Source organism: Leptodactylus fuscus, chromosome 4 (assembly GCF_031893055.1).
Source record: "Leptodactylus fuscus isolate aLepFus1 chromosome 4, aLepFus1.hap2, whole genome shotgun sequence".
NCBI classification, from domain to species: Eukaryota; Metazoa; Chordata; class Amphibia; order Anura; family Leptodactylidae; genus Leptodactylus; species Leptodactylus fuscus.
Genome location: NC_134268.1, coordinates 94,520,642 through 94,542,663, shown reverse-complemented (window position 1 = coordinate 94,542,663; position 22,022 = coordinate 94,520,642). Strand labels below are relative to the sequence as shown.

The 22,022-nt window shown below is 41.1% G+C and overlaps 1 protein-coding gene across 1 annotated transcript in view; it reads left to right on the top strand.

The window, feature by feature from the left end:
* Positions 1–15,944, top strand: part of SYCP2L (synaptonemal complex protein 2 like) — an 87,427-nt gene extending 71,483 nt beyond the window's left edge. Inside the window, exons 23-30 of the mRNA XM_075270835.1 lie at positions 124–181; positions 2,074–2,190; positions 5,202–5,326; positions 6,452–6,546; positions 9,965–10,064; positions 12,390–12,448; positions 14,858–14,909; positions 15,906–15,944. Coding sequence (XP_075126936.1) covers positions 124–181; positions 2,074–2,190; positions 5,202–5,326; positions 6,452–6,546; positions 9,965–10,064; positions 12,390–12,448; positions 14,858–14,909; positions 15,906–15,944 — 645 coding nt within the window. The remainder of the gene's footprint in view (positions 1–123; positions 182–2,073; positions 2,191–5,201; positions 5,327–6,451; positions 6,547–9,964; positions 10,065–12,389; positions 12,449–14,857; positions 14,910–15,905) is intronic.
* Positions 15,945–22,022: the final 6,078 nt, after the last annotated feature.

Genomic DNA, 22,022 nt, shown 5'->3' with positions numbered 1-22,022 from the left:
GATTTAAGGGGATAAAGGCATAATTGGTGATCCTGACCACAGAAATTGTGGCAATAGATTCAAATGGGTCATATATTTCTATGCAATTTGTTTCTTATTTTGTTTTTTTTTTCTTTTAAACAGCAGCCACAGACTGAGACTGGCAGCAAAATGGATATTGAAAGCAATAAAGAGCAAAGTGGTATAATTTATTTATTTATTTTTTATGACCTATTGTAATGCAAGTCACTTTCTTACACAACTGAGAAGGAATTGATGGTGAAGTTTCTGGAAGAGAGCCCTGTCTGTCAACAGGTCTCCTGTGGTGCTGCTAGAACAAGAACATCACTGACTGGAGGGAAGCTGCTGACTGACAGGGTTCCTCTCTAGAAGAGCACAATCACATATTCCTTTCATTTGACTCTCCTCTCCAAATTTCTTTCATTCAGTCATTCATTCATTCATTCATTTTCTATGACGGACCTTGTACAGTAATATAGTTCACTTCTTTAGTATGACCTCGATGCATTTATATATCCAACTCAATCATGACCATAAACTAAATAAAACCATAAATTAACATAAGAGATGTCGCCTAGATGTCACATATCTGTACATTACATATTTATGTTGCATATGCTATAGGACTGCATATCTCAGTCCTCTTCAATTCCATGGAATGCAAGATATGCTGGATCATTGTTGTGAAAGTTCACCTCAGGGGTCTCTGCTTGCTTACCCATGTCGTTAATGTGGGCACCAATTCGTTTGCCGCACTCACTGATGGCTTTTCTTACATACGGAGTACTGCAGGCCCATGTAATCAGATAGACCACATCAGGGGATTTGCAGTTTATAAAGCTCTTAAAGGGCTATTCCCATAACTCTTGTTCTGCAGCATGTAGGCTCTGTGCGCTCTTCACTTCCTGGATTTCTCAGCACATTGGTGGGCGGGGTTTCACTTGCTCTGCTATCTGCTATGTTTGCAGTCAGTAATGAGGGATTGGTTGTAAATGCATTACCACAGTATAAAGCTGATGTGGAAACTGATGTAGCAGAGCTGTATTTGAGTCAGCTTGCATTACATACAGAGGCAAAGGACTCCTTATCTCAGCCCTTATCAGCCAAATTCAATTAAACCGGATGCAGGGCGTTTTTAGCAAGAATTTTCTTGCTTTATAATAAGCCTTTATTCATGAAAAATACTGCATATAGCCCTGTACAACTGTATTTTAACAAGTCATGTTTATAAAGAATCTTATAAAGAATCTTTACTCCAGATACCCTCAGAATAGGAAATTGGCTACTACTCAACATTTTGCTGCTACTTTTAGTACAGGTCCACTGACTGGGATCTGCCATCAAATGAAGGTGTTATGTCCAGTATTTACTTGTAGAGCTGTCAATGTCACTAACTTGGTATACTAGGGGATTATTAGCTAACAGTTAAGACTTATATACAGAGTAAGCCTAACTGATGGCCTTCACATAGTATAATGTCTTATTGGTGCCTCACATGGCTCAATATACTGTGTGGCGGCAGTAAAGGAGCATTATACTGTGTGTGGGGACTAACATGGCATTGACACTATATAATGCTCTATTAGTAGCCTCATCATGTTTTAATGAACTATTGGTATCCATAATACAGCATAATGCTCCTGAGTATCCCTCACATTATAATCCCTTATTAGTGCCCCCACAGAGAATGACACTAATGGTTGGGACTTCGAGAAACAATGATCTTCTGGTCAGTGTCCCCCGAGTGTCAACAGGGATTGGTAATAGATCATCTCAGCTGCCTGTAGTGGAGCCTATACTGCTCCTGTGCAGTCAGCAGGGACGATTGCCCATCTCTGTAATGTATCAGGGCTTTGTGGACAGCGGTCAGGAGAACACAGTTTCTCCTGACCGGTTTCATAATTAATGGGCAAGGAAGCAGATCCTGAGTTTGGACTGTGGTCAGTTGAGTATCCCTGGCCTAGTGCATTAGTCATTCAAATAAAATGTATATGGTGTTTAATCCCCTATTCTGTTATAGTATTACAAAGTTACTTTGGAGATTAACTGGTTTTGTTTCTCATATTATGCTAGAGATTTTTAAAGGGCTGTATCATTCAGGCATATCTGAAGACTTAAAGAAAAGGAAGAGATCCAGCAGTGTAGATGAAGAGGAATTTATTTTAAAACCACGCAAACTTTTCAGTTCTGGTGAGAAATAAAATATGCTATATATGGCTATATCTATTGTATTTACTTGTATACACACGGGGCAGATTGGAGTCTTTGACGAAGGCTGCATCATTTTGGCGACCTTAGCAAAATCTGGCAGAGTAGGAGCATGTGACACAGAGTATTTATTTTTCCTCACCTTCCCTGGTTCTCCACTTGCACTATGGGGTCCATGCACAATAACAATACATGTTTTTTACGAAACTTGCCAGGGGTGAAACAAATCTCTTGAGGTTCGGCCATCTTTAATCCATAGGATAGGTCATCATTGTCAGATTGGTGAGGATGTGACACTCCTAGGTCAGTTGCAGTATGGCACATGGAAAGAAGCAGACTGCTCCATACACTGCCAATTCTGCATTATGGTAGGATTTTAAGGCTGGAGCTTGTTACACCAATACATAAGATAAACAGAGTATGGGAAATGCACTGTAGAACTCTTAGAGACAAATGTGAGAAGAAGAGGAAATGAGAGTAGCGTGAAGGAGGTCTTATGGAAATCGGAGGTTATGTTAGGGGAGATATTGCATACCTCCCAACTTCCAAAGGACTGAAAGAGCGATAGAATGTATTGATGCTATGGAAAACTTACATATAGTAAGACCCACCACCAGCCCCACCCATTTTTTCTTTGGCTTCACCTGTTCCCATCAATGTGTCTTTATGCCCCAGCCCAATAGTAGCCCTGACACTGTCTATCCCACATTATAATGTCCCCACCTAGTTGCCCCCACAGTGTATATAGCACTCTCCTAGTGCCCCCACAGTACATACAGTCCTATGAAAAAGTTTGGGCACCCCTATTAATCTTAATCATTTTTAGTTCTAAATATTTTGGTGTTTGCAACAGCCATTTCAGTTTGATATATCTAATAACTGATGGACACAGTAATATTTCAGGATTGAAATGAGGTTTATTGTACTAACAGAAAATGCGCAATATGCATTAAACCAAAATTTGACCGATGCAAAAATATGGGCACCTCAACAGAAAAGTGACATTAATATTTAGTAGATCCTCCTTTTGCAAAGATAACAGCCTCTAGTTGCTTCCTGTAGCTTTTAATCAGTTCCTGGATCCTGGATGAAGGTATTTTGGACCATTTCTTTCTACAAAACAATTCAAGTTCAGTTAAGTTAGATGGTCGCCGAACATGGACAGCCCGCTCTCAAATGATCTGAAAACAAAGATTGTTCAACATAGTTGTTCAGGGGAAGGATACAAAACGTTGTCTCAGAGATTTAACCTGTCAGTTTCCACTGTGAGGAACATAGTAAGGAAATGGAAGACCACAGGGACAGTTCTTGTTAAGCCCAGAAGTGGCAGGCCAAGAAAAATATCAGAAAGGCAGAGAAGAAGAATGGTGAGAACAGTCAAGGACAATCCACAGACCACCTCCAAAGAGCTGCAGCATCATCTTGCTGCAGATGGTGTCACTGTGCATCAGTCAGCAATACAGCGCACTTTGCACAAGGAGAAGCTGTATGGGAGAGTGATGAGAAAGAAGCCGTTTCTGCACGTACGCCACAAATAGAGTTGCCTGAGGTATGCAAAAGCACATTTGGAGAAGCCATCTTCATTTTGGAAACAAAGATTGAGTTGTTTGGTTATAAAAAAAGGCGTTATGCTTGGCGTCCAAAAAGAAACAGCATTCCAAGAAAAACACTTGCTACCCACTGTAAAATTTGTTGGAGGTTCCATCATGCTTTGGGGCTGTGTGGCCAATGCCGGCACCGGGAATCTTGTTAAAGTTGAGGGTCGCATGGATTCCACTCGGTATCAGCAGATTCTTGAGAATAATGTTCAAGAATCAGTGACGAAGTTGAAGTTACGCCGGGGATGGATATTTCAGCAAGACAATGATCCAAAACACTGCTCCAAATCAACTCAGGCATTCATGCAGAGGAACAATTACAATGTTCTGGAATGGCCATCCCAGTCCCCAGACCTGAATATCATTGAACATCTGTGGGATGATTTGAAGCGGGCTGTCCATGCTCGGCGACCATCTAACTTAACTGAACTTGAATTGTTTGTCCAAAATACCTTTATCCAGGAACTGATTAAAAGCTACAGGAAGCGACTAGAGGCTGTTATCTTTGCAAAAGGAGGATCTACTAAATATTAATGTCACTTTTCTGTTGAGGTGCCCATACTTTTGCACCGGTCAAATTTTGGTTTAATGCATATTGCGCATTTTCTGTTAGTACAATAAACCTCATTTCAATCCTGAAATATTACTGTGTCCATCAGTTATTAGATATATCAAACTGAAATGGCTGTTATAAACACCAAAATATTTAGAACTAAAAATGATTAAGATTAATAGAGGTGCCCAAACTTTTTCATAGGACTGTATAGTCTTCCTCCTAGTTCATGCAGTATAGTGGATCAAAAAATACAACAACTTTCCTCACCTTGCTCCCCTGCTGTTCTTTCTGGTCTCTGCACTTTGAGGCTTTGAAGAGCAGTAGACTCAATGTAAATGACATCAGTACATCACCCTTTCTGCTCCCAAAGCACTGGGAACAAAGATGGGGCCTAGTGGTACAGTATATACTAGTAGATGCCTATAATGTCTGCAGGTATTTAGCCATACATTGACAAATGTTGCCTTTTATGCTTGTTTGTTGTGATATGAGTGATGCAATGTGATGACTAGCTTTGACCAGCATTATGTTATTATTTTGGCTTAAACATAATCGTTTTGGAGGTTGTTTAGGGTTTTGGATTCTTTTTTAATTAAACAAAGGTAAAGTGCTCATCCCAAGTCAAGGTGAAATATAGAAAAGGACACCTGTATATCACCAGAAGCATTCCTGTGTGAACATGGCAGACAATGCAAACAAAGTGTCATTGTGCTGTAGCTGAACTATTCCTGCCTTGTCCCTTTGATACCATCATGCTAATACACAAGTAATACTTATTTAGCCTTTATGTAAGATGTATTGTTTGAGAGTTCTAATATTTGTGTTTAATATCTGTACAGCCAAAGTTTCATCTGATATGGAAGATGGTGTTTTTAAGGCAGACTCTCGTGAATTGGGCATAACAGAATGCAGCTTCATTTCATCTTTTGAAAGTTTTACTGAAGACCTTAAAACGAAAATGATGGTAATTTTTTTTACATATTTTGGCTAAGTTCATATCTGATCCAGGATGTCCCACGTTTGATCCAATGAAGGTCCAGAATAACAGAGAGGCGGACCTCTAAAATAGGTTTTCCATATGGAGCCTATTGGTTTCCATTGACTACAATGGTGCCCATCGGATGTCTATTAATTTTAAACTGAAATCGGTGGACGAAAAACCCTGTGCGTGCAGGACTTTCTTCTGCTGTTTTTTTTTTTTTTTTTTGACAGACACTGCAACGAAGACACAAATGGAATCGGAAATATATAGAAAGCTCTTATACTTCTAACTTCTTCTCAATCTAGTCCTGGCTTTAGCGCAAAAAACCGCAACAAAATCTACAACAAAAAAAAGTTGTGAGGTTGGGGCCTTACGTAGTGTAAATGTTGCAATTTTGCAGCAGCACTTTATAGTACCTGCAAAATGGATGGGATTCTGGCTAATCGCATCCACACATTGCAGAAAAATTTCCGCAGTGGACCTGCTGGTATTTCAAAAACAGCTGCGTGTTTCACAAGCATCCAACAACCAATGATTTATAATCATACCTACTGAAACACTGGCATTTTCTATATTGGTATAATTGAAGCAGAAAGTGAAAAGTGCTGTGAGAAAAACTGGAATGTGTTTCTGCATCGGTTTTTCTTGCAGCGCTTTTTGGCTGCGGCTTGCTACATGGGGCCTTAGCCTAAGCAAGCTTAAACACACAGGATATTTAACCCTTCCAACATGTATTGTCCATATGTAGTGACTGTTATTAACTGTGCCATCTGGTGGTTAACAACTGTAGCATGTAAGCTATTGCGGCTGTTGCCATGCAATTGAGTGTTTTTGCAGCATAAATTGATATTAAAAAGCTGATTTGCACTGCAGATTTGTAGTGCAGCATGTAGATAAGATTTGGCTATAGCTAGGTTCACATCTGCGGCGAACTTTCCACCAAGAATCGGCAGAGAGAGAGTCCAGTGAACCCCATTATAGTCCATGTAGTCCGCGAGTAACTGCTGTTTTCGGGGGACTAAAACGTAGAGACAAAAGCTAGTAGAATCCTAGCCTTTATAAGCACTTTAATATTTATTTATGTATTTTATTTATTTATGTTTGTAGACTAGATATAAAAGGATGGAAGTTCGGGCTCAAGATGTGCTTACAGCGTCTCATCAGCATGTATCTAGTTTAATGAATCGGATACAACAAAGCAAGTAGGTAACTCAGCATATGAAAACTGGAAGTTTTGTTCCACTGTAAAGAAATATTTGCTTACAGTGATCAGTTATTGGTGTGCATATATATTGCTACCAGTCCTTTGGGTTGTTCGTCTCTGTGTCTGTTGCATACCCAGTCATCTAATTGTCCCACACTGTCAGTACAGATAAATAAGCAAACCAGTATCAGTGTTGAGGAATACCAGGTTCTCTTTTTCATATCATAATGACATTTCCACTGGGATATAGGAAGATATTTATAAAAAACTAAAAAATTACAATTCTGAAAAAAATCAATGAGACATGTCACATGACTTTAATTTTTTTTGGGCTTTGCATGGTTAACTCTCAACTGCCCTGAACACAGGAAAGTAAAACTACCTAATTCTTCACTGGCATTTCTGGCATAAAATAAACATTCCCTAAGAAAAATTTGGGTATGGTGCTGCCACATCTCCTCGTCCAGTACACCGAACAAACAAACTTCGGGAGAAAACGGGACAGGGCAATTTAGGACATCTGTCAGGAGGTCTACCACCTTTCACCAGAAGTTATGTATAACCGAGCAACTCCACATCATATGCCAAAAGTCTGCCCGGGGATGCGAACATCTAAGGCAGCTAGGGCTCGGCAGCCGACCCATCTTGTAAAGATGGGCTGGGGTCAAGTAACATTGATGTAGAATAAATATTTGGATCAGCTTGTTTTTGGCCGAGGGTGAAACGTACAGGGGGGATTCCAAAATATCCTGGAACGTCTCATCCGTCAACTCGGGAATATTGGTGAGCCAACGTGTCAGGGCCAGAGCCTCAAATGTAGACACTTTAGCATGGATTAAATGATCATAGAGAGCCGAAATGAGGCCCCCTGGACCCTGAGAGTGCAGCACACCAATCAGTGGATATCCGGAGATAGCACACGGCTGGGTGGGGAATAAAGAGGAGAGGGCATGATGTATTTGGAGGAACCAAAAGAATTGGTGGCGGGGAATTTCACGGGAGGCGGTTAGAGAATCAAATGTGACAAAGATTCCCTGCACGTATAAGTCCGACAGGAAGGACACACCAAAACGGGACCAAGATCGAGCATCAGGCAACTCATACAGATCAGGCAGACTAGGATTGTCCCATAGGGGGGGTCTCCGCAAGGGTGTCAGAATAGGTAGACACCGCCCGGGCTTGTTTCCAGACCCGTGCCGCCAGAGTGTGGAGGGGTAAAAGCTTGCCTTTAACCCCTTCCCGACATGCGCCGTAATAGTACGGCGCGTGTCGGGTCTGTAACTATGGCGACCGCCCGGGAGCCAGGAGGCCGTCATAGCCGCCGGGTGCCTACTGCTTTAAGCAGTAGACAACCGGCTCTAATGCCTCCGATTGGTCCCCGGACCGATCGGAGGCATTAACCCCTCCGGCGCTGCTGTCAAAGGCGCCGGAGGCGCCATTTTCCCGGCGGCGCATGGGCGCCGCCATTTTGGCAGGGATCGCCGGCTCCTGGAGCATGCTCCAGGGCCGACGTCATGTTGCCATAACAGCCGGGAGCCTTGTTAAAGGCTCCCAGCCGGTCTGCAAATTCTCTCTTTTGCAGGCTGGTGTATACAGCCTGCAAAAGAGATGATTTTTTGCAATGCATTGCAATGCATTAGCATTGTAATGTATTGCATTAGTGATCAGACCCCCTGGGGTTCAACACCCCTAGGGGGTCTAATAAATGCAAAAAAATAAATAAAAAAAAAGTAAAAAAAAATATAAAAAAATATAAAAAGTATTAAAAGTTCAAATCACCCCCCTTTCCCTAGAACAAATATAAAAGTAGTTAAAAACTGTGAAACACATACATGTTAGGTATCCCCGCGTCCGAAATCGCCCGCTCTACAAATCTATAAAAATATTTTTCCTGTTCGGTAAACGCCGTAGCAGGAAAAATAGTCAAAAGTGCCAAACCGCCGTTTTTTCACTGTTTTGATTCTGATAAAAATTTGAATAAAAAGTGATCAAAGCAATAACATTTCCCGAAAATGGTAGAACTAAAAGGTACACCCGGCCCCGCAAAAAAAGACGCCCTAAGCATCCCCGTACACCTATGTATAAAAAAGTTACGGCCGTCGGAATATGGCGACTTTTAGAAAAAAAAATTTTTAACACCGTTTTGGAATTTTTTTTAGGGGTCAAAATGTAAATAAAACCATATAAATTTGGTATCCCTGGAACCGTACCGAAACACAGAATATAGGGAACATGTCATTTTGGCTGCACAGTGAACACCGTAAAACCAAAGCCCGTAAGAAAGTCGCAGAAATTCATTTTTTTTCTTCAAATCCACCCCATTCTGAATTTTTTTCCTGCTTCCCAGTACATTATATAGAATAATTAATGGTAGCATTATGAAGAAAAATTTGTCCCGCAAAAATTAAGACCTCATATGGCTCTGGGAGCGGAGAAATAAAAAAGTTATGGGGTTTAGAAGGAGGGGAGTCAAAAACGAAAATCAAAAAATGCCATCGGCGGGAAGAGGTTAAACAATTGAGGGTGAGCCAAGGGAGTCTTATGTTAACATGTGACTTGGGCTGTTAAGATGTTTTTGTGTGTGTGTGTTTTTTTTTTTTTTTTTGTTTTTTTTTATTGAAATTGATTTTGATTTAAATGTGACCTCTTAATGCTGCAAATTCAACCAATGACCCTTTTCACTTCTTTACAACCTATAAAATGTTTAGAACCTCTGTTGTGCATAATTCAGAACAGTGGATTTAGGTTTTTTAGTTTGTGAAAAATAATTTATCATTGGGATGTTTCTCCAATTAAATTGGATTAGATTTGAGAAAAATATCTGCATAATAGTTTGGAACTAGCAGGAGGGTATATTTAATTTTTTGATTATGTGGTGGCTACATAACAATTGCTCAGTTTTGCAATGGTGTATTTTATATGTCGTTTGTGTGTGTGTGTCCATAAGCCTCATGTGATTATGTGTATCTCAGTTTGGATATCAGCGAAAAACCTGCGATTGGTTGTTATGGATACCTGGAGAAAAGCTGTGTGAATGTGATCTTGTGTAACAGTGTCATCCACAGCGCCCTGCCCCTTTAAAGCTGACATACAGCAGTGAAGAAAAATGGCTGGGTTGCTATAGAAACCTGGAGTAAAGCTCTGATGAGTGGTACTGTGTGTAGAGGCACATATCTAATCCTCCGACATGTGGTACTGTATGCTAAGGCGCGTATCTAATCCTACGGCGTGCAAGAACATTATAGAGTTATTCTATGGTTTTGAAAATCTAGCTTGGTCATTAAGGGGTTAAAATAATCGCCGTGAAAATAAGAATTTTCCTCACATTTCAAACATAAAAGGTCCTTAGTTACTATGACCATTATAGATAGTTTTCATATTCGCATCCTCTAAGGTTATTTTAATTTTATCTCTAGTTTTCAGAAATTGGATAATTTTCGCAAAATAGTGGCACATGAACTCTCCAGTCTTGAAGCTGAAACAGAGGTTTTAAAAGAGCTGGAGAAGGATACTTTGGTAAGTATAATTTTTTACAGCACCTTTTCAGGAAGGGCTTCACTAACTTTTTGTAGTGCTATGGGTTGATTTAAGGGGGGGGGGGGGGTAGAACCTTAAGATTTCTTTATAACTCTGACCAGTCCATAGAAAAGCTCATCAAAATCAGATTGGTCAGATCCGACACCTGAACTGATGCAGCTGCAAGTAGCTATATGTTAAATATGCAGCCAAAAGCCACATATTTAGGGGGGAGGAGGAGCCCTGCAGACTGCACAGAGATAATCATGTACATAACCTGTATGTGACCCCAGGAGATGGGTGGCAGGGACTTGTCTCTGCTACCCCCCTCTCCTATGAATCAGAATGCATACTATACTTTTGCTCTCTGATTGTCACATACAGGGATAATGTAATTCCCCCCTGAGCCTTACTAGTGGAGTATTCTTATGTAACACCCTATGAACATAACCAGGAAGTTTATTGATACTGTGCCCCAGACATTTACCATTGTTCAGGTCACAGCGCCAAAAAAGTTGCAACAAACACTTACACAACACATATAAATTCATGAATAAAGTTTACATTTCACCCAATCCCTGTCCTGCCCATAACTGAGCTTTCTAGCGTAAAATACTTCTCTAGCGATGTCCATTACATGCTAAAATAAGAGTAATAACTATTATGACTAGAGATGAATGTATAAATTACTACAATTTTTATAAGTACAAAAGAAAAAAAAGAGAGACACCGAGCGCACTAAGTGTAGTAGTATTACAGTAGATAAGAATAGAGAACGACCAATAAGCCTCTCACCTGGTGGGGTTGTGATGGGATCACAACACCCTAGATTTCCATAAAGACAAAAAGTCACTTCTGGTGAGAGTGGCAGCGGTTCCAAGACTAAACACAGGAGGACCGGGAAAGTAAATGTAAAAAAGGAGGAGGCAAGGATCCGCGCTCAAATGGTCATGTAGGAAGAACGAAAACCAATCGACAGATGGAGTTAGGTCGATATTTATTGATGTCAGGTACAGAAGAAGCACAAGATCAGGGCAGACACACCCTAGTGCAACTCCACTACTGCAGTATTTTACGCACTTGAAAAAGGGTTTTACCCGAAATGCGTTGTGCTTCTTCTGTACCTGACATCAATAAATATCGACCTAACTCCATCTTTCGATTGGTTTTCGTTCTTCCTACATGACCATTTGAGCGCGGATCCTTGCCTCCTCCTTTTTTACAATTTTTATAAGGGGATGGAAAATAACATCTATATGTAAAGGCCTATTTCATGTGCATATATTGGTTATACAAGAGGGCCCGGCTTCGCACAGGTATATTACATTTTTTGTTTGTGTAGTGGCCCCATAAGAATTATCCAGTTTTGAAGTGGTGTATTTTGTATGTTTGCGAGTGTATTCATAAGCGTCATGTGATCACGTATATCTCATTTTGAATATCAGTGAAAAAGCTGTGATCAGTTGTTATGGATACCTGGAGTAAAGCTGTGTGAATGTGACTTTGTGTAACAGTGTCATCCACAGTGCCCTGCGTCTTTATTGCTGACACAGCAGTGAAGAAAAATGGCTGGGTTGCTATGGAAACCTGGAGTAAAACTCTGTGTGGTACTCTGTGCAGAGCAGTCTATCTAATCCTTCAGCGTGTGGTACTGTGTGCAGAGGCGTGTATCTAATCCGCCGGTGTGTGGTATTGTGTGCAGACGTGCATTTCTAATCTTCTGGTGTATGGAACTGTGCGCAGATGTGCGTATGCTATCCTCTGGTGTGTTGTACTGTGTGCAGATGCGTGTATCTAATCCTCCCCGTGTGGTACTGTGTGTAGACATGCATATCTAATCCTCTGGCGATGGTACTATGTGAAGATATGCATATCTAATCCTCCGGCGTGTTGAACTGTGTACAGATGTGCGTATCCAATCCCCAGGCCTGTGGTACTGTGTGCAGACGCACATATCTAATCCTCACTCATGTGGTACTGTGTGCAGACGCATGTATCTAATCCTCCCCTGTGTGGTATTGTGTGAAGAGGCGTGTATATAATTCTACGGCATGTGGAACTGTGTGCAGATGCGTATATCTAATCATCTGGCGTGTAGAACCGTTCAGACACAGCAGCAGCCCGCCGCTAGCGGAAAAAAGAAGCCCGGCGGTCTGCACCATTGTAAAGGGGCGGATTTTGAAGTGAAATCCGCTGTCAAAATCCGCCCCTTTGTTCACGTGTGAACGAGCCTTTAATGTTCATATATTATCTAAGTAAAATCAGGTATGATTCTTTCATTTTGTTTTTGATGTGTTTGTTGCATTTTTGCATTTTTTATATCAGGATTTCTGGGAAGCACAGACTGTGAAAATTAATGAATTCTGCACCAATCAAAAACTAAGGTAATTTATTGTGTAATATAAAACTATTACTCATGTTTGTGAAAAATAGATTTTTTTTTTTTGGCGTCGGTCCTTGACTGACGTCCTTCACTGTCTCACCTGCTAGTATTTCGATGAACGCATTAATCTTATATACTTATATTTACGACAAGGAATTATCTTGCTTACATGGTTGTACATTTGGTTGTTTCCAAGATCTACTCTGTTCTTTTACAAATGTTTTGAAAATACCAATAAACCTTTGAATTGAAAAAAAAGAAAAACAATCGATTTTTAAAGCATACTTTCCAAATACTGAGATATGGGCTGTGGTTTTGTCAAATAAAAGGACACATTTTTGGCATGACATGCCTTACCAGTCAGAGATGATAATTTGCTATGCTGAATTACAATATAAACTGTTGTAATTGTCCCCGTGCCTAAATTAAACATTTAGTGACCTCATGACTTGAATAGATATCGGATTGCCAAGTTTTGTACGCGTAGACACATATATACGATGTAAACTTTGTACATCTTTTCTTTTTAGAGTCCTTTCACATGGAGTAAACGCACGCGTAAAAAATACATGTGTAAAAATAAGACTCCCATTGACTTCAATGACATTTTTTTACACGTGTCAAAATACACAGCAAAATACGCATGTAAAATGTCATTGAAGCCAATGAGAGTCTTATTTTTACACATGTATTTTGCCAAAATGAGCGTGCGTTTACTCCATGTGAATGCGCCCTAAGGATTTATGCTTTGTAAGTTATTTTTAGGGCAGAATTTAAGCCATTCGGAAAAGAAAGAAAAAAATCCTTGGATGCAAAAATTCATGAAGGCATTTGACTATAAAGTGTTGTTTCTATTTCCAGAAATATAGTGTAATATGATTTTTTTGTATTGAGGTTTTATTTTAGCCAGTAGTGTGAAAACTGACATTAAAATGGGAGATATGTTGGAGAATCTGTCTTCTAAGGGTGTAGGCTACATTTTTTTGGATTGACCACAGCTGTGTAGATTAAACTACCGTATTTTTCGGACTATAAGACGCACCTAGGTTTTAGAGGATAAAAATAGGGGAAAAAAAATTTCAGGCAAAAAATGGTAAAATATTTAATATATGGGAGTTGTAGTTTTGGAACAGCTGCAAGGCCACATTGACAGGTGACCCTGCAGCTGTACGGGGATGTATAGGGCGTTTTTTTTTGTGGGGCCAGGTGTACTTTTTAGATATACCATTTTGGGAAATGTTTATTGCTTAGATCACCTTTTATTTAATTCAGAGGCAAAACGGAGAGAAAAACCCGGCAGTTTAGCACTTTTGATTTTGACGTTCACTGTACATAAAAATATTAGTAGACCGGGCATTTTCAGACACAGGGATACCTAATGTGTATGTTTCACAGTAATGTTATACTTTTATATGTATTCTAGGGAAAGGAGGTGAACTTTTATTTATTTTATTTTTTATTTTTTTTTTAAGTGTTTTTTTTTTTTTATTTTTTTTTTAACTATTTTATTATCCCCCGCCTAGGGGGCTTGAACCTGCAATCATTTGATTGCAAGTCCCATAGACGGCAATACAAGTGTATTGCCGTCTATGGGAGATTCTATACATTACTATCGCGGAGGGTCATAGACCAGCCGCGATAGTAATATATATCTATGACAGGCCTGGGAGCCTTCATTAGGCTCCCGGCTGTCATCGGAACAGGTCGGCTCCTGCGGCCTCGCCGTGCAGGAGCCGGCCTGCATCATTAAATGTATGGGGCCGGTGGGGACCGGCCCCGGGGCTAACTGACTGCCGGGACCTGTGGAGGAGGAGCGGATTTGCAGCATGGCCGCACTACTGCCACCGCTGGTTTTCTTCAGCGGCAGGAGCGTGGCAATCTGCAGGCCCCGGCAGCTAAGACAGTCCCCGGCATCTGCTGTAATAAACCGATTGTCACGCTCCTGCCGCTGACGAAAACCAGCGGTGGCAGTAGCGCGGCAATCTGCAGGCCCCGGCAGCTAAGACACTCCCCGGCATCCGCCGGTCTATTACAGCAGATGCCGGGGACTGTCTTAGCTGCCGGGGCCTGCAGATTGTCACGCTGCTGCCGCTGAAGAAAACCAGCGGTGGCAGTAGCGCGGCCATGCTGCAAACCCACTCCTCCACCCACATTCAGACTATAAGACGCACCCTCATTTTCCTCCGTAATTTGGGGGGAAAAAAGTGCGTCTTATAGTCCGAAAAATACGGTAACTGCATCATAGTGAGTTAGAAGGTGCTACCATATCAAACTCATAGCTTTGTCAGATCAGTACAGTAGAGCTATTAGTATACAGTAAATCTCAATAAAACACGACAAGTTATAATCGGTTTAATTTTTTTCATGCGTCAGACTACTTAACCGCCATATATAACATTTTTCTTTTCAGAATTGAAGCCATGGATCGTAGAATTAATGAGTCTTTGAGTGTCCTCCAAAAGGTAAATTTTAAAAATTGACTTTCAACCTTTTTTTTTCAAGTTCTTAAAGAGTTATACCAGGTTAAAAATATTGATAACAGTACTATGACACCACAGGTTCTAGCCTCTTCCCCAATAACACAATACTGCATTAGCAACTTCAAAAATACCCAAGAAAACAATTTTTTTAGTAGTAATTTGTGATATTTAAAAAAAATTAAATAAATAAAAATGAAACAAACCTCCCCCAAGATGTTTCGCTTTTTTGTTTATATTGGATATAAAAAAAAAAAGAAAAACATGCAAAAATATAAATAACATAGAAAACCTCCTGTGCGTCACTGAAAAAATGCAAACATTATTTGATTAATTGATTTGAGTAATTGATTTGGAATAACTGAAGACGAAAAAAATGTGTTAGACCTCAAAACCACTTGTACAAAAAAAACTGCAAAAAATGTGCCCGATCCTGAAGCAGGGAAATTGGCCCATTCCTCACACTTACGATTCTTAATGATTTGGGTTCATCGCCTGCGCTCCAGAAGCTCAAACCTATAATTTACTCCTGGTTTTACTCTAAATTAAAGTAAATGTGTCAGGCCATGGGGTGCAATACCACCACCTACCTTTAAGTCTTTGACTGTAATGGAGTCTATCGGATGGCAGGGTTTTGGGGTTTTTTGTCTGGCAATTTTAGTTTAAAAAAAACCAAACTTTTTTGTCCCACGATTTCTGATGTATCCATATAAACAACCAGAGCAGATGTGAATGTAACCGTAGACAAAATAGGAATGGATTTCATGTACGCCAAGCATTCTTAACACTTTTTTTCACTGCTGTTTTGCATACTGGTAGCCCTAAACCTTAACAAGTTGCAGAATGTATTTATATCATGGGGACTTTTTATTTTATTTTAAATATGGTATTTTATGTATCGATAAGTAACAATCTCAGTTTCTACATGTTTGTCAACTCCACTTATTAGTATTCCACCGTATATATATGTTTACTCCACAGAAGGAAGAAGGGACCACAGACATCAAGAAAAGCCTCTAGAAATTGTGACAAAATTTCCTTATGGTAACTTGTTTTATACGTTAATTTTCAGCTCTATTCATTTATGTTTAATGTCTGATAATAAAGACTAAACTAAAAGTATATCTGCGTATTTAGTATTTTATGTATGTATTAAATCTATGCAAAATCTAGCAAAAATCATTTTTTCTCACCGTACCATGGGCAGAGATAAGTGCAAAGTCCTCTGGAGTCTGAGTCGCAGCCATTTTTGGGTGGAGTTGGGGAAAAATGTTGCCAGCTCTGACTCTAATTAAAAATAATCATTTTATATTTATGCCAATGTTATAAAATTGTAGATATTGTATAATTAGATTCATAGTTTGATGCAGATTTACTTTCATATAAATAAATGTGAAACAGAGGAGCTTTTCTGCTGCTTCTTCTCATGCCTTCATAAATGGCCAACAGCCACCATCAGATTCAGGCTGTGGTAAAATAGAAGAATTGGTGGTTTGACCTATCGACCCCACAGCCTCTGCTTTCTGAGTGCACCCTGTGCTCTTAATCATGACTCCATTAAAGGGAGTCTGTCACCAGGGTGAAGGATATTAAAAGAGCAACACAGACACCATCACCAAGATATTAAAGGGGTTGGCCACGTTCAGACCAATATTGAGAAACAAATGTTATTGTTTGTACAATAAAAAGTTTTAGAATTTTCCAATATACTTTCTGTATCAATTCCTCACAGTTTTCTAGATCTCTGCTTGCTGTCATTCATTCTGTTACTTCTAGAGGATAAAAGTCTGACCATGGTCATGTGATTTACAGTCCATGGTCATGTGATGAACACACAGGTCATCAGGGATAGGCTTAGTCAACCAGCAACACAGATAGATCAGGCTCACCTGAATGTAAGAACTTTTTCTCCATGAAAATTGATGTCTCAGTTGCTGAGAGAGTCATTTATTTCACAATATGCAAATAAACAGTCTGGAATACAGAGTCTGGCTCCTACGCTGCACTAATAAACCCTCCTTTTCCTCTTCCTTCTTTGAGGAGCTAGGAGTTATGCTGAAATCTCACCTGGCCCTGGCATTTTAGAGCAGTCTGGGACGCAGCAGTTTGGAGAAGGGACCCGCCCTTGGTGCCCCAGACTGTTCATTTGCATATTGTGGAATAAATAAGGAAGCACACATTTCCATGGGAAAAAAGGTGTTATATTCAGGTGAGCCTGACCTAACTGTCTTGCTGGTTTAATATGCTTAACCCTGGTGACATCAACCTAGGTTCATCCATAAGAACCTTTCTCTTTATCTGCTCCCTGTGGCCTACATGAGAGTTATCAGTTCGGTCGTCCTCCTTTAATATTTATACTGGCAGCCAATAATTTTGCCTTCTTTCTCTGTGGATTTTTGTCTCGACTTAGGAGCCACTCCAATGTCTTTGGATTAAGAGTGGGCACACGAGCTTAAAATCACAGCATATGCAGATGACCGTGTATTTATCACAAACTAAATTACCTTATTTCCCAATTTGGTAGAAGTTGGAAGACCTTAATGTGATTCTCCCATAGATGTTCCAAGTCCCCTAAGCTAGTGACTTTCGATTGGTTTTCTGAAGCAATGAAATCTGTCTGCTGAAATAGCCAATAGCCATCCAGAGCTGTAATTTTACTCAAATGTGCACAACTTGTTCATCTGAGGGAATCCTGACATTTTCCTCTGACCCCTTTTGTCAACAAGTTTTCATCCACAAAATCCCCTTTTGCCAACATCTGCAATGAGTTTGTATGTTCTCCCTGTGTTTGTGTGGATTTCCTCCCATACTCCAAAGACATACTGATAGGGAAAATGTACATTGTGAGCCCTATATGGGGCTCACGATCTACATAAAAAAAATACCCTTTGGCTAGATGTTTTTCCTCAATCACATCATTTTCTGTAACACAATAAATTTTCTCACTTGATTTTATGATGTACTACAAGATCACGTGCCGTTCATACAGAGAAGCTCCAATTACAAAAGGTCAAGTGTCTAATATGGCTAGTGTAAGGCTGGGGTTCCATGTGCTTGATGCGCACTGCCCGCACAAATGTCTATGGGGGTCCATGTGCTTTTGCATCACAGCGCTTGCAATTTCAATTTGTATTCCGTCCGGGGGGTCTCCATACGGACTCTAACCGGACAGAATACATACGCTAATGTGAACCAGGGGTGAGGCTGAGGCCCCAGGTTGTGGTAACATAGCTTCTTTCGTTGCAAATCTGTGATGACAAAAAATAATCTCCAAAACTGACATTGGCAAGAGTAGAATGTATAAACTGTGTGAGCATATATCATGGTACACCCCAGATTTAGAGATTACGAATGGAAAGACACCAGAAGTGACCTACAATCATAGGCGCTACTGGGAAAATAGTAGGGAATTTGGTGTACTTCATATATTCGGCACAGCTTACATATTCACTTTTCACTGTCCATTGTGCTTTCACATCTGAGAAATCTAATGCTCACTAAACCCCTTAATAAATTCTTTGAGGGGTGCAGTTTTTAAACTGGCATCACTCGCTAATTGATTCCACTTTACTGGTACATCAGGGGCTCTGCAAATGTGACATGGCGTCCAAAAGGCAATTAATCTAAATCTGTGCTCTAAAAGCAACATAGAGCTTTTTATGTTCTGGGCCCTGCTGTGTGTCCAAACAGCAGTTTCACTTTGTTGTAACCAGAATAACATACTTAATGTTATATATGGTGTGGGGAATGTAGCTCGGTAGAAGCAGTGGTGCGGACCCAACCAGTCAGACAGGGACACAAATCTTGCAGCAAAGCGGTTTATTTAAGAAAAAAAAAACAGCAACTTACCGTATTTTTCGGACTATAAGACGCACTTTTTTTCCCCCAAATTTGGGGGGAAAAGAAGGGTGCGTCTTATAGGCTGAATGTGGCGCCTGGCATCCGCTGTAATAGAGAGGCGGAAGCCGGCAAGTGATAGACGCCATTACAGGTGCCGGGGCCTGAGACATCGCTGCCCTGCTCTGCATGAAGCCAGCAGCGGGAGGAGTGATGCTATTCTGCTCCTCCGTCCCCCCTACGTCCCCCCGCCGCTGGCTTCATGCAGGGCAGGGCAGCGATGTCTCAGGCCCCGGCGTCTATCCCTCCCCGGCATCCGCCTCTCTAGTACAGCGGATGCCGGGTCAGTATCAGCGGCCCCTTCTCCCCCGGGGCCGGTCCCCACCGGCCCCGTACCTGTAAAGTTGCAGGCCGGCTCCTGCGTGGCGATATCGCAGGAGCCGACCTGTTCGGGTGACAGCCGGGAGCCTAATGAGGCTCCCAGGCCTGTCACTGCTGTATTAGTATTGCGGCTGGTCTCTATGACCAGCCGTAATACTAATAGACAGAATGTCCCATAGACGGCAATACAGTTGTATTGCCGTCTATGGGACTTGCGATCAAGTGACCGCAGGTTCAAGCCCCGGGGGGGGAATAAAATAGTAAAAAAAAAAAAAAAAAAAAAGCTTTAAAAATATATTATAAAAATATGAAATAAATAAAAGTTCTAAATCACCTCCTGTCCCTAGAATATATATATAAAAGTAGAAAATCATATATCATAAACCACCGGTTTTTTTTTTCAATAAAAGGTGATCTAAGCAATAGATATTCCCCAAAATGGTATAACTAAAAAGTACTTCTGGCCCCGCAAAAAAAAAAACACTCTATGCGTCCCCGTACAGCTGCAGGGTCACCTGTCAATGTGGCCTTGCAGCTGTTGCAAAACTACAACTCCCATATATTAAATATTTTACCAGTTTTTGCTTCAAAATTTTTTTCCCTATTTTCCTCCTCTAAAACCTAGGTGCGTCTTATAGTCCGAAAAATACGGTAAATAAACCTTTGTCAGGCACAAAAAATGAGCAAAATAAAATACAGCCTTAACCCAGGCACTTACTCTCATCCCAGGATCTGCCCTGAAGTGCAGGCTCTGCACCCTTTTAGGCCGGGTTCAGACAGGGTTTTTAGGTCCGGAATTTGACGAGAAGGCCGCCTCAGATTCTGGACCAAAAAATCATCTCCCATTGAAATCAATGGGAGCCGGTCATTTACTTTCGCCGCAAGTGGTTTGTTTCCGCTTGCAGAAAAAAGAAGCAACATGCTCTTTCTTCAGGCGGATTTGCCTCATGGCTCCTCGCTCCCGACTAGGCCCATTCATTTGGGCCTAATCTTGAGCCGAATGCTGCGACTGGATGCCGGTGTACTGCACTGGCATCCAGTCGGGGCTAGCCATTTTTTTGGACTGGAATCTCAGGCAGCCTCCATGTCAAATTCTGGTCCAAAAAATCCAGTGTGAAACCAGGCTTATGGGCCAGTATCGAGCCCAGGACCACACCTGGGGCTGAAACCTATTTGAGACCCGCACTGGACCACACGCATGTCAGGAATCTATGGCTGGTATAGCGGGACTCCAGCACTTTGCCTGTCACCTTATCACAATGGGTATAAATTGCTATTTGGGCACAGAAGGAATGCTATTTGGCTTCTGAAGCACAGACTAAGGCTGCATTCACACGGAGTAACGCCAGGCGTTTTTTGTGTGTATTTTGTGTGTATTTTTACAGCCGTAAAAAGCAGTCTCCATTGAGTTCTATAGTAAAATGCTGGCGTTTTTTTACGTCCGTAATTTTACGTCCGTAAAATTACGGACGTAAAAATACAGGCGTATTTTACTATAGAACTCAATGGAGACTGCTTTTTACGGCTGTAAAAATACACACAAAATACACACAAAAAACGCCTGGCGTTACTCCGTGTGAATGCAGCCTTAAACTGTTTTGGAAGTCATGGGGTGCAGTGTTGCATTCATGTATTCTTTCTTTTTTTTTTTTTTTTTCATTTCAAAAGTTTTATTAGGATTTTCAAGTTTTTAAAAGAACAACATAGCTCAAACAATGAGACAGGAGTATAACATATCGATGTAGCTAATAAAACATTAGCGGTATAAGCACTAAGAACGGCTGTAAGCCAATATTCAATACGGCAACGGAACATAACACTAGGAGTCAAGGCCACAACCAATAGTGACAGTAACACAACAGTAAGGAGTCCATCACTAAAGAGAGAGAGAGAGGAAGATGGGGAGAAAAAATAGTACAGACCAGAATAAGAAAGGAAGGAAAAGAAGAGGAGCGACAGCCACGAAAGGGACATTAGAGGCAAAGAGGTGAGAAAGAAGGGGGAGGGGAGAGATGTGTGACTGATGCCGGGTCTAATGCTTATGTAGAAGCCAAGGGGTCCACGTTTTCACATAATGAGATCTGGAGGACCAGCACATGAGTTCATCAAAGCGACAAATCTGATTCACCTTATCAATCCACTGCGAGAGCGGAGGAGCTGACAAGTTCATTCAGTATAACGGAATGAGTGATTTCGCTGCGGCCAGTAGATTCGGGCTTATAATCCCCTGAGGGCATAAACAAAAACACGGTTTCGGGAGTAAGCTGGAAATAAGGGTAACTGACCGCACGAATTACATTTTCTATTTGGAGCCAAAAGTCTTGTATCACCGGTCATGACCACCAGATATGAAGGTAATTGCCAACCTCAGACTGGCACCTCCAGCAACGATCTGAAGTATGCAATTTCTTGGCGTGCAACCAGGCGGGTGTCCTGTACCAGCGCGAAACAAGTTTGTAGTTGCTTTCCTGCAACCTAATACAGGGACAGAAACCATGCGACCTGGACGGGATCGATTCGACATCATTGTCAGACAGTGAAATCTGGAGGTCTGCTTCCCAATCAGTCACATACTTCGGCCGGTAAGGACGGCGCGGATCCACAAAATGAGAGAGAAAGTGAGAGATTTTCCTCAACATGTGGGTTTTAGACAGGAGTAGCTTCTCAAATTCCGTCAGGGTAGATCTAGTTACGTAGGTATGAAGGATTTTGTCAAAGACCACGGACATGTTCCGTTTATTGAGGAAAGTGAACACCTTGTCAGGGAGCAAGGAACAGGCATTTTCTGCAGGCAACAGACCCATGGGGGTGATCACGTCCTTGAGGGACAGACCACGGAAGGCAGCCCAGAAATCCGTAAAAATGCCAGGGGAAATGTTC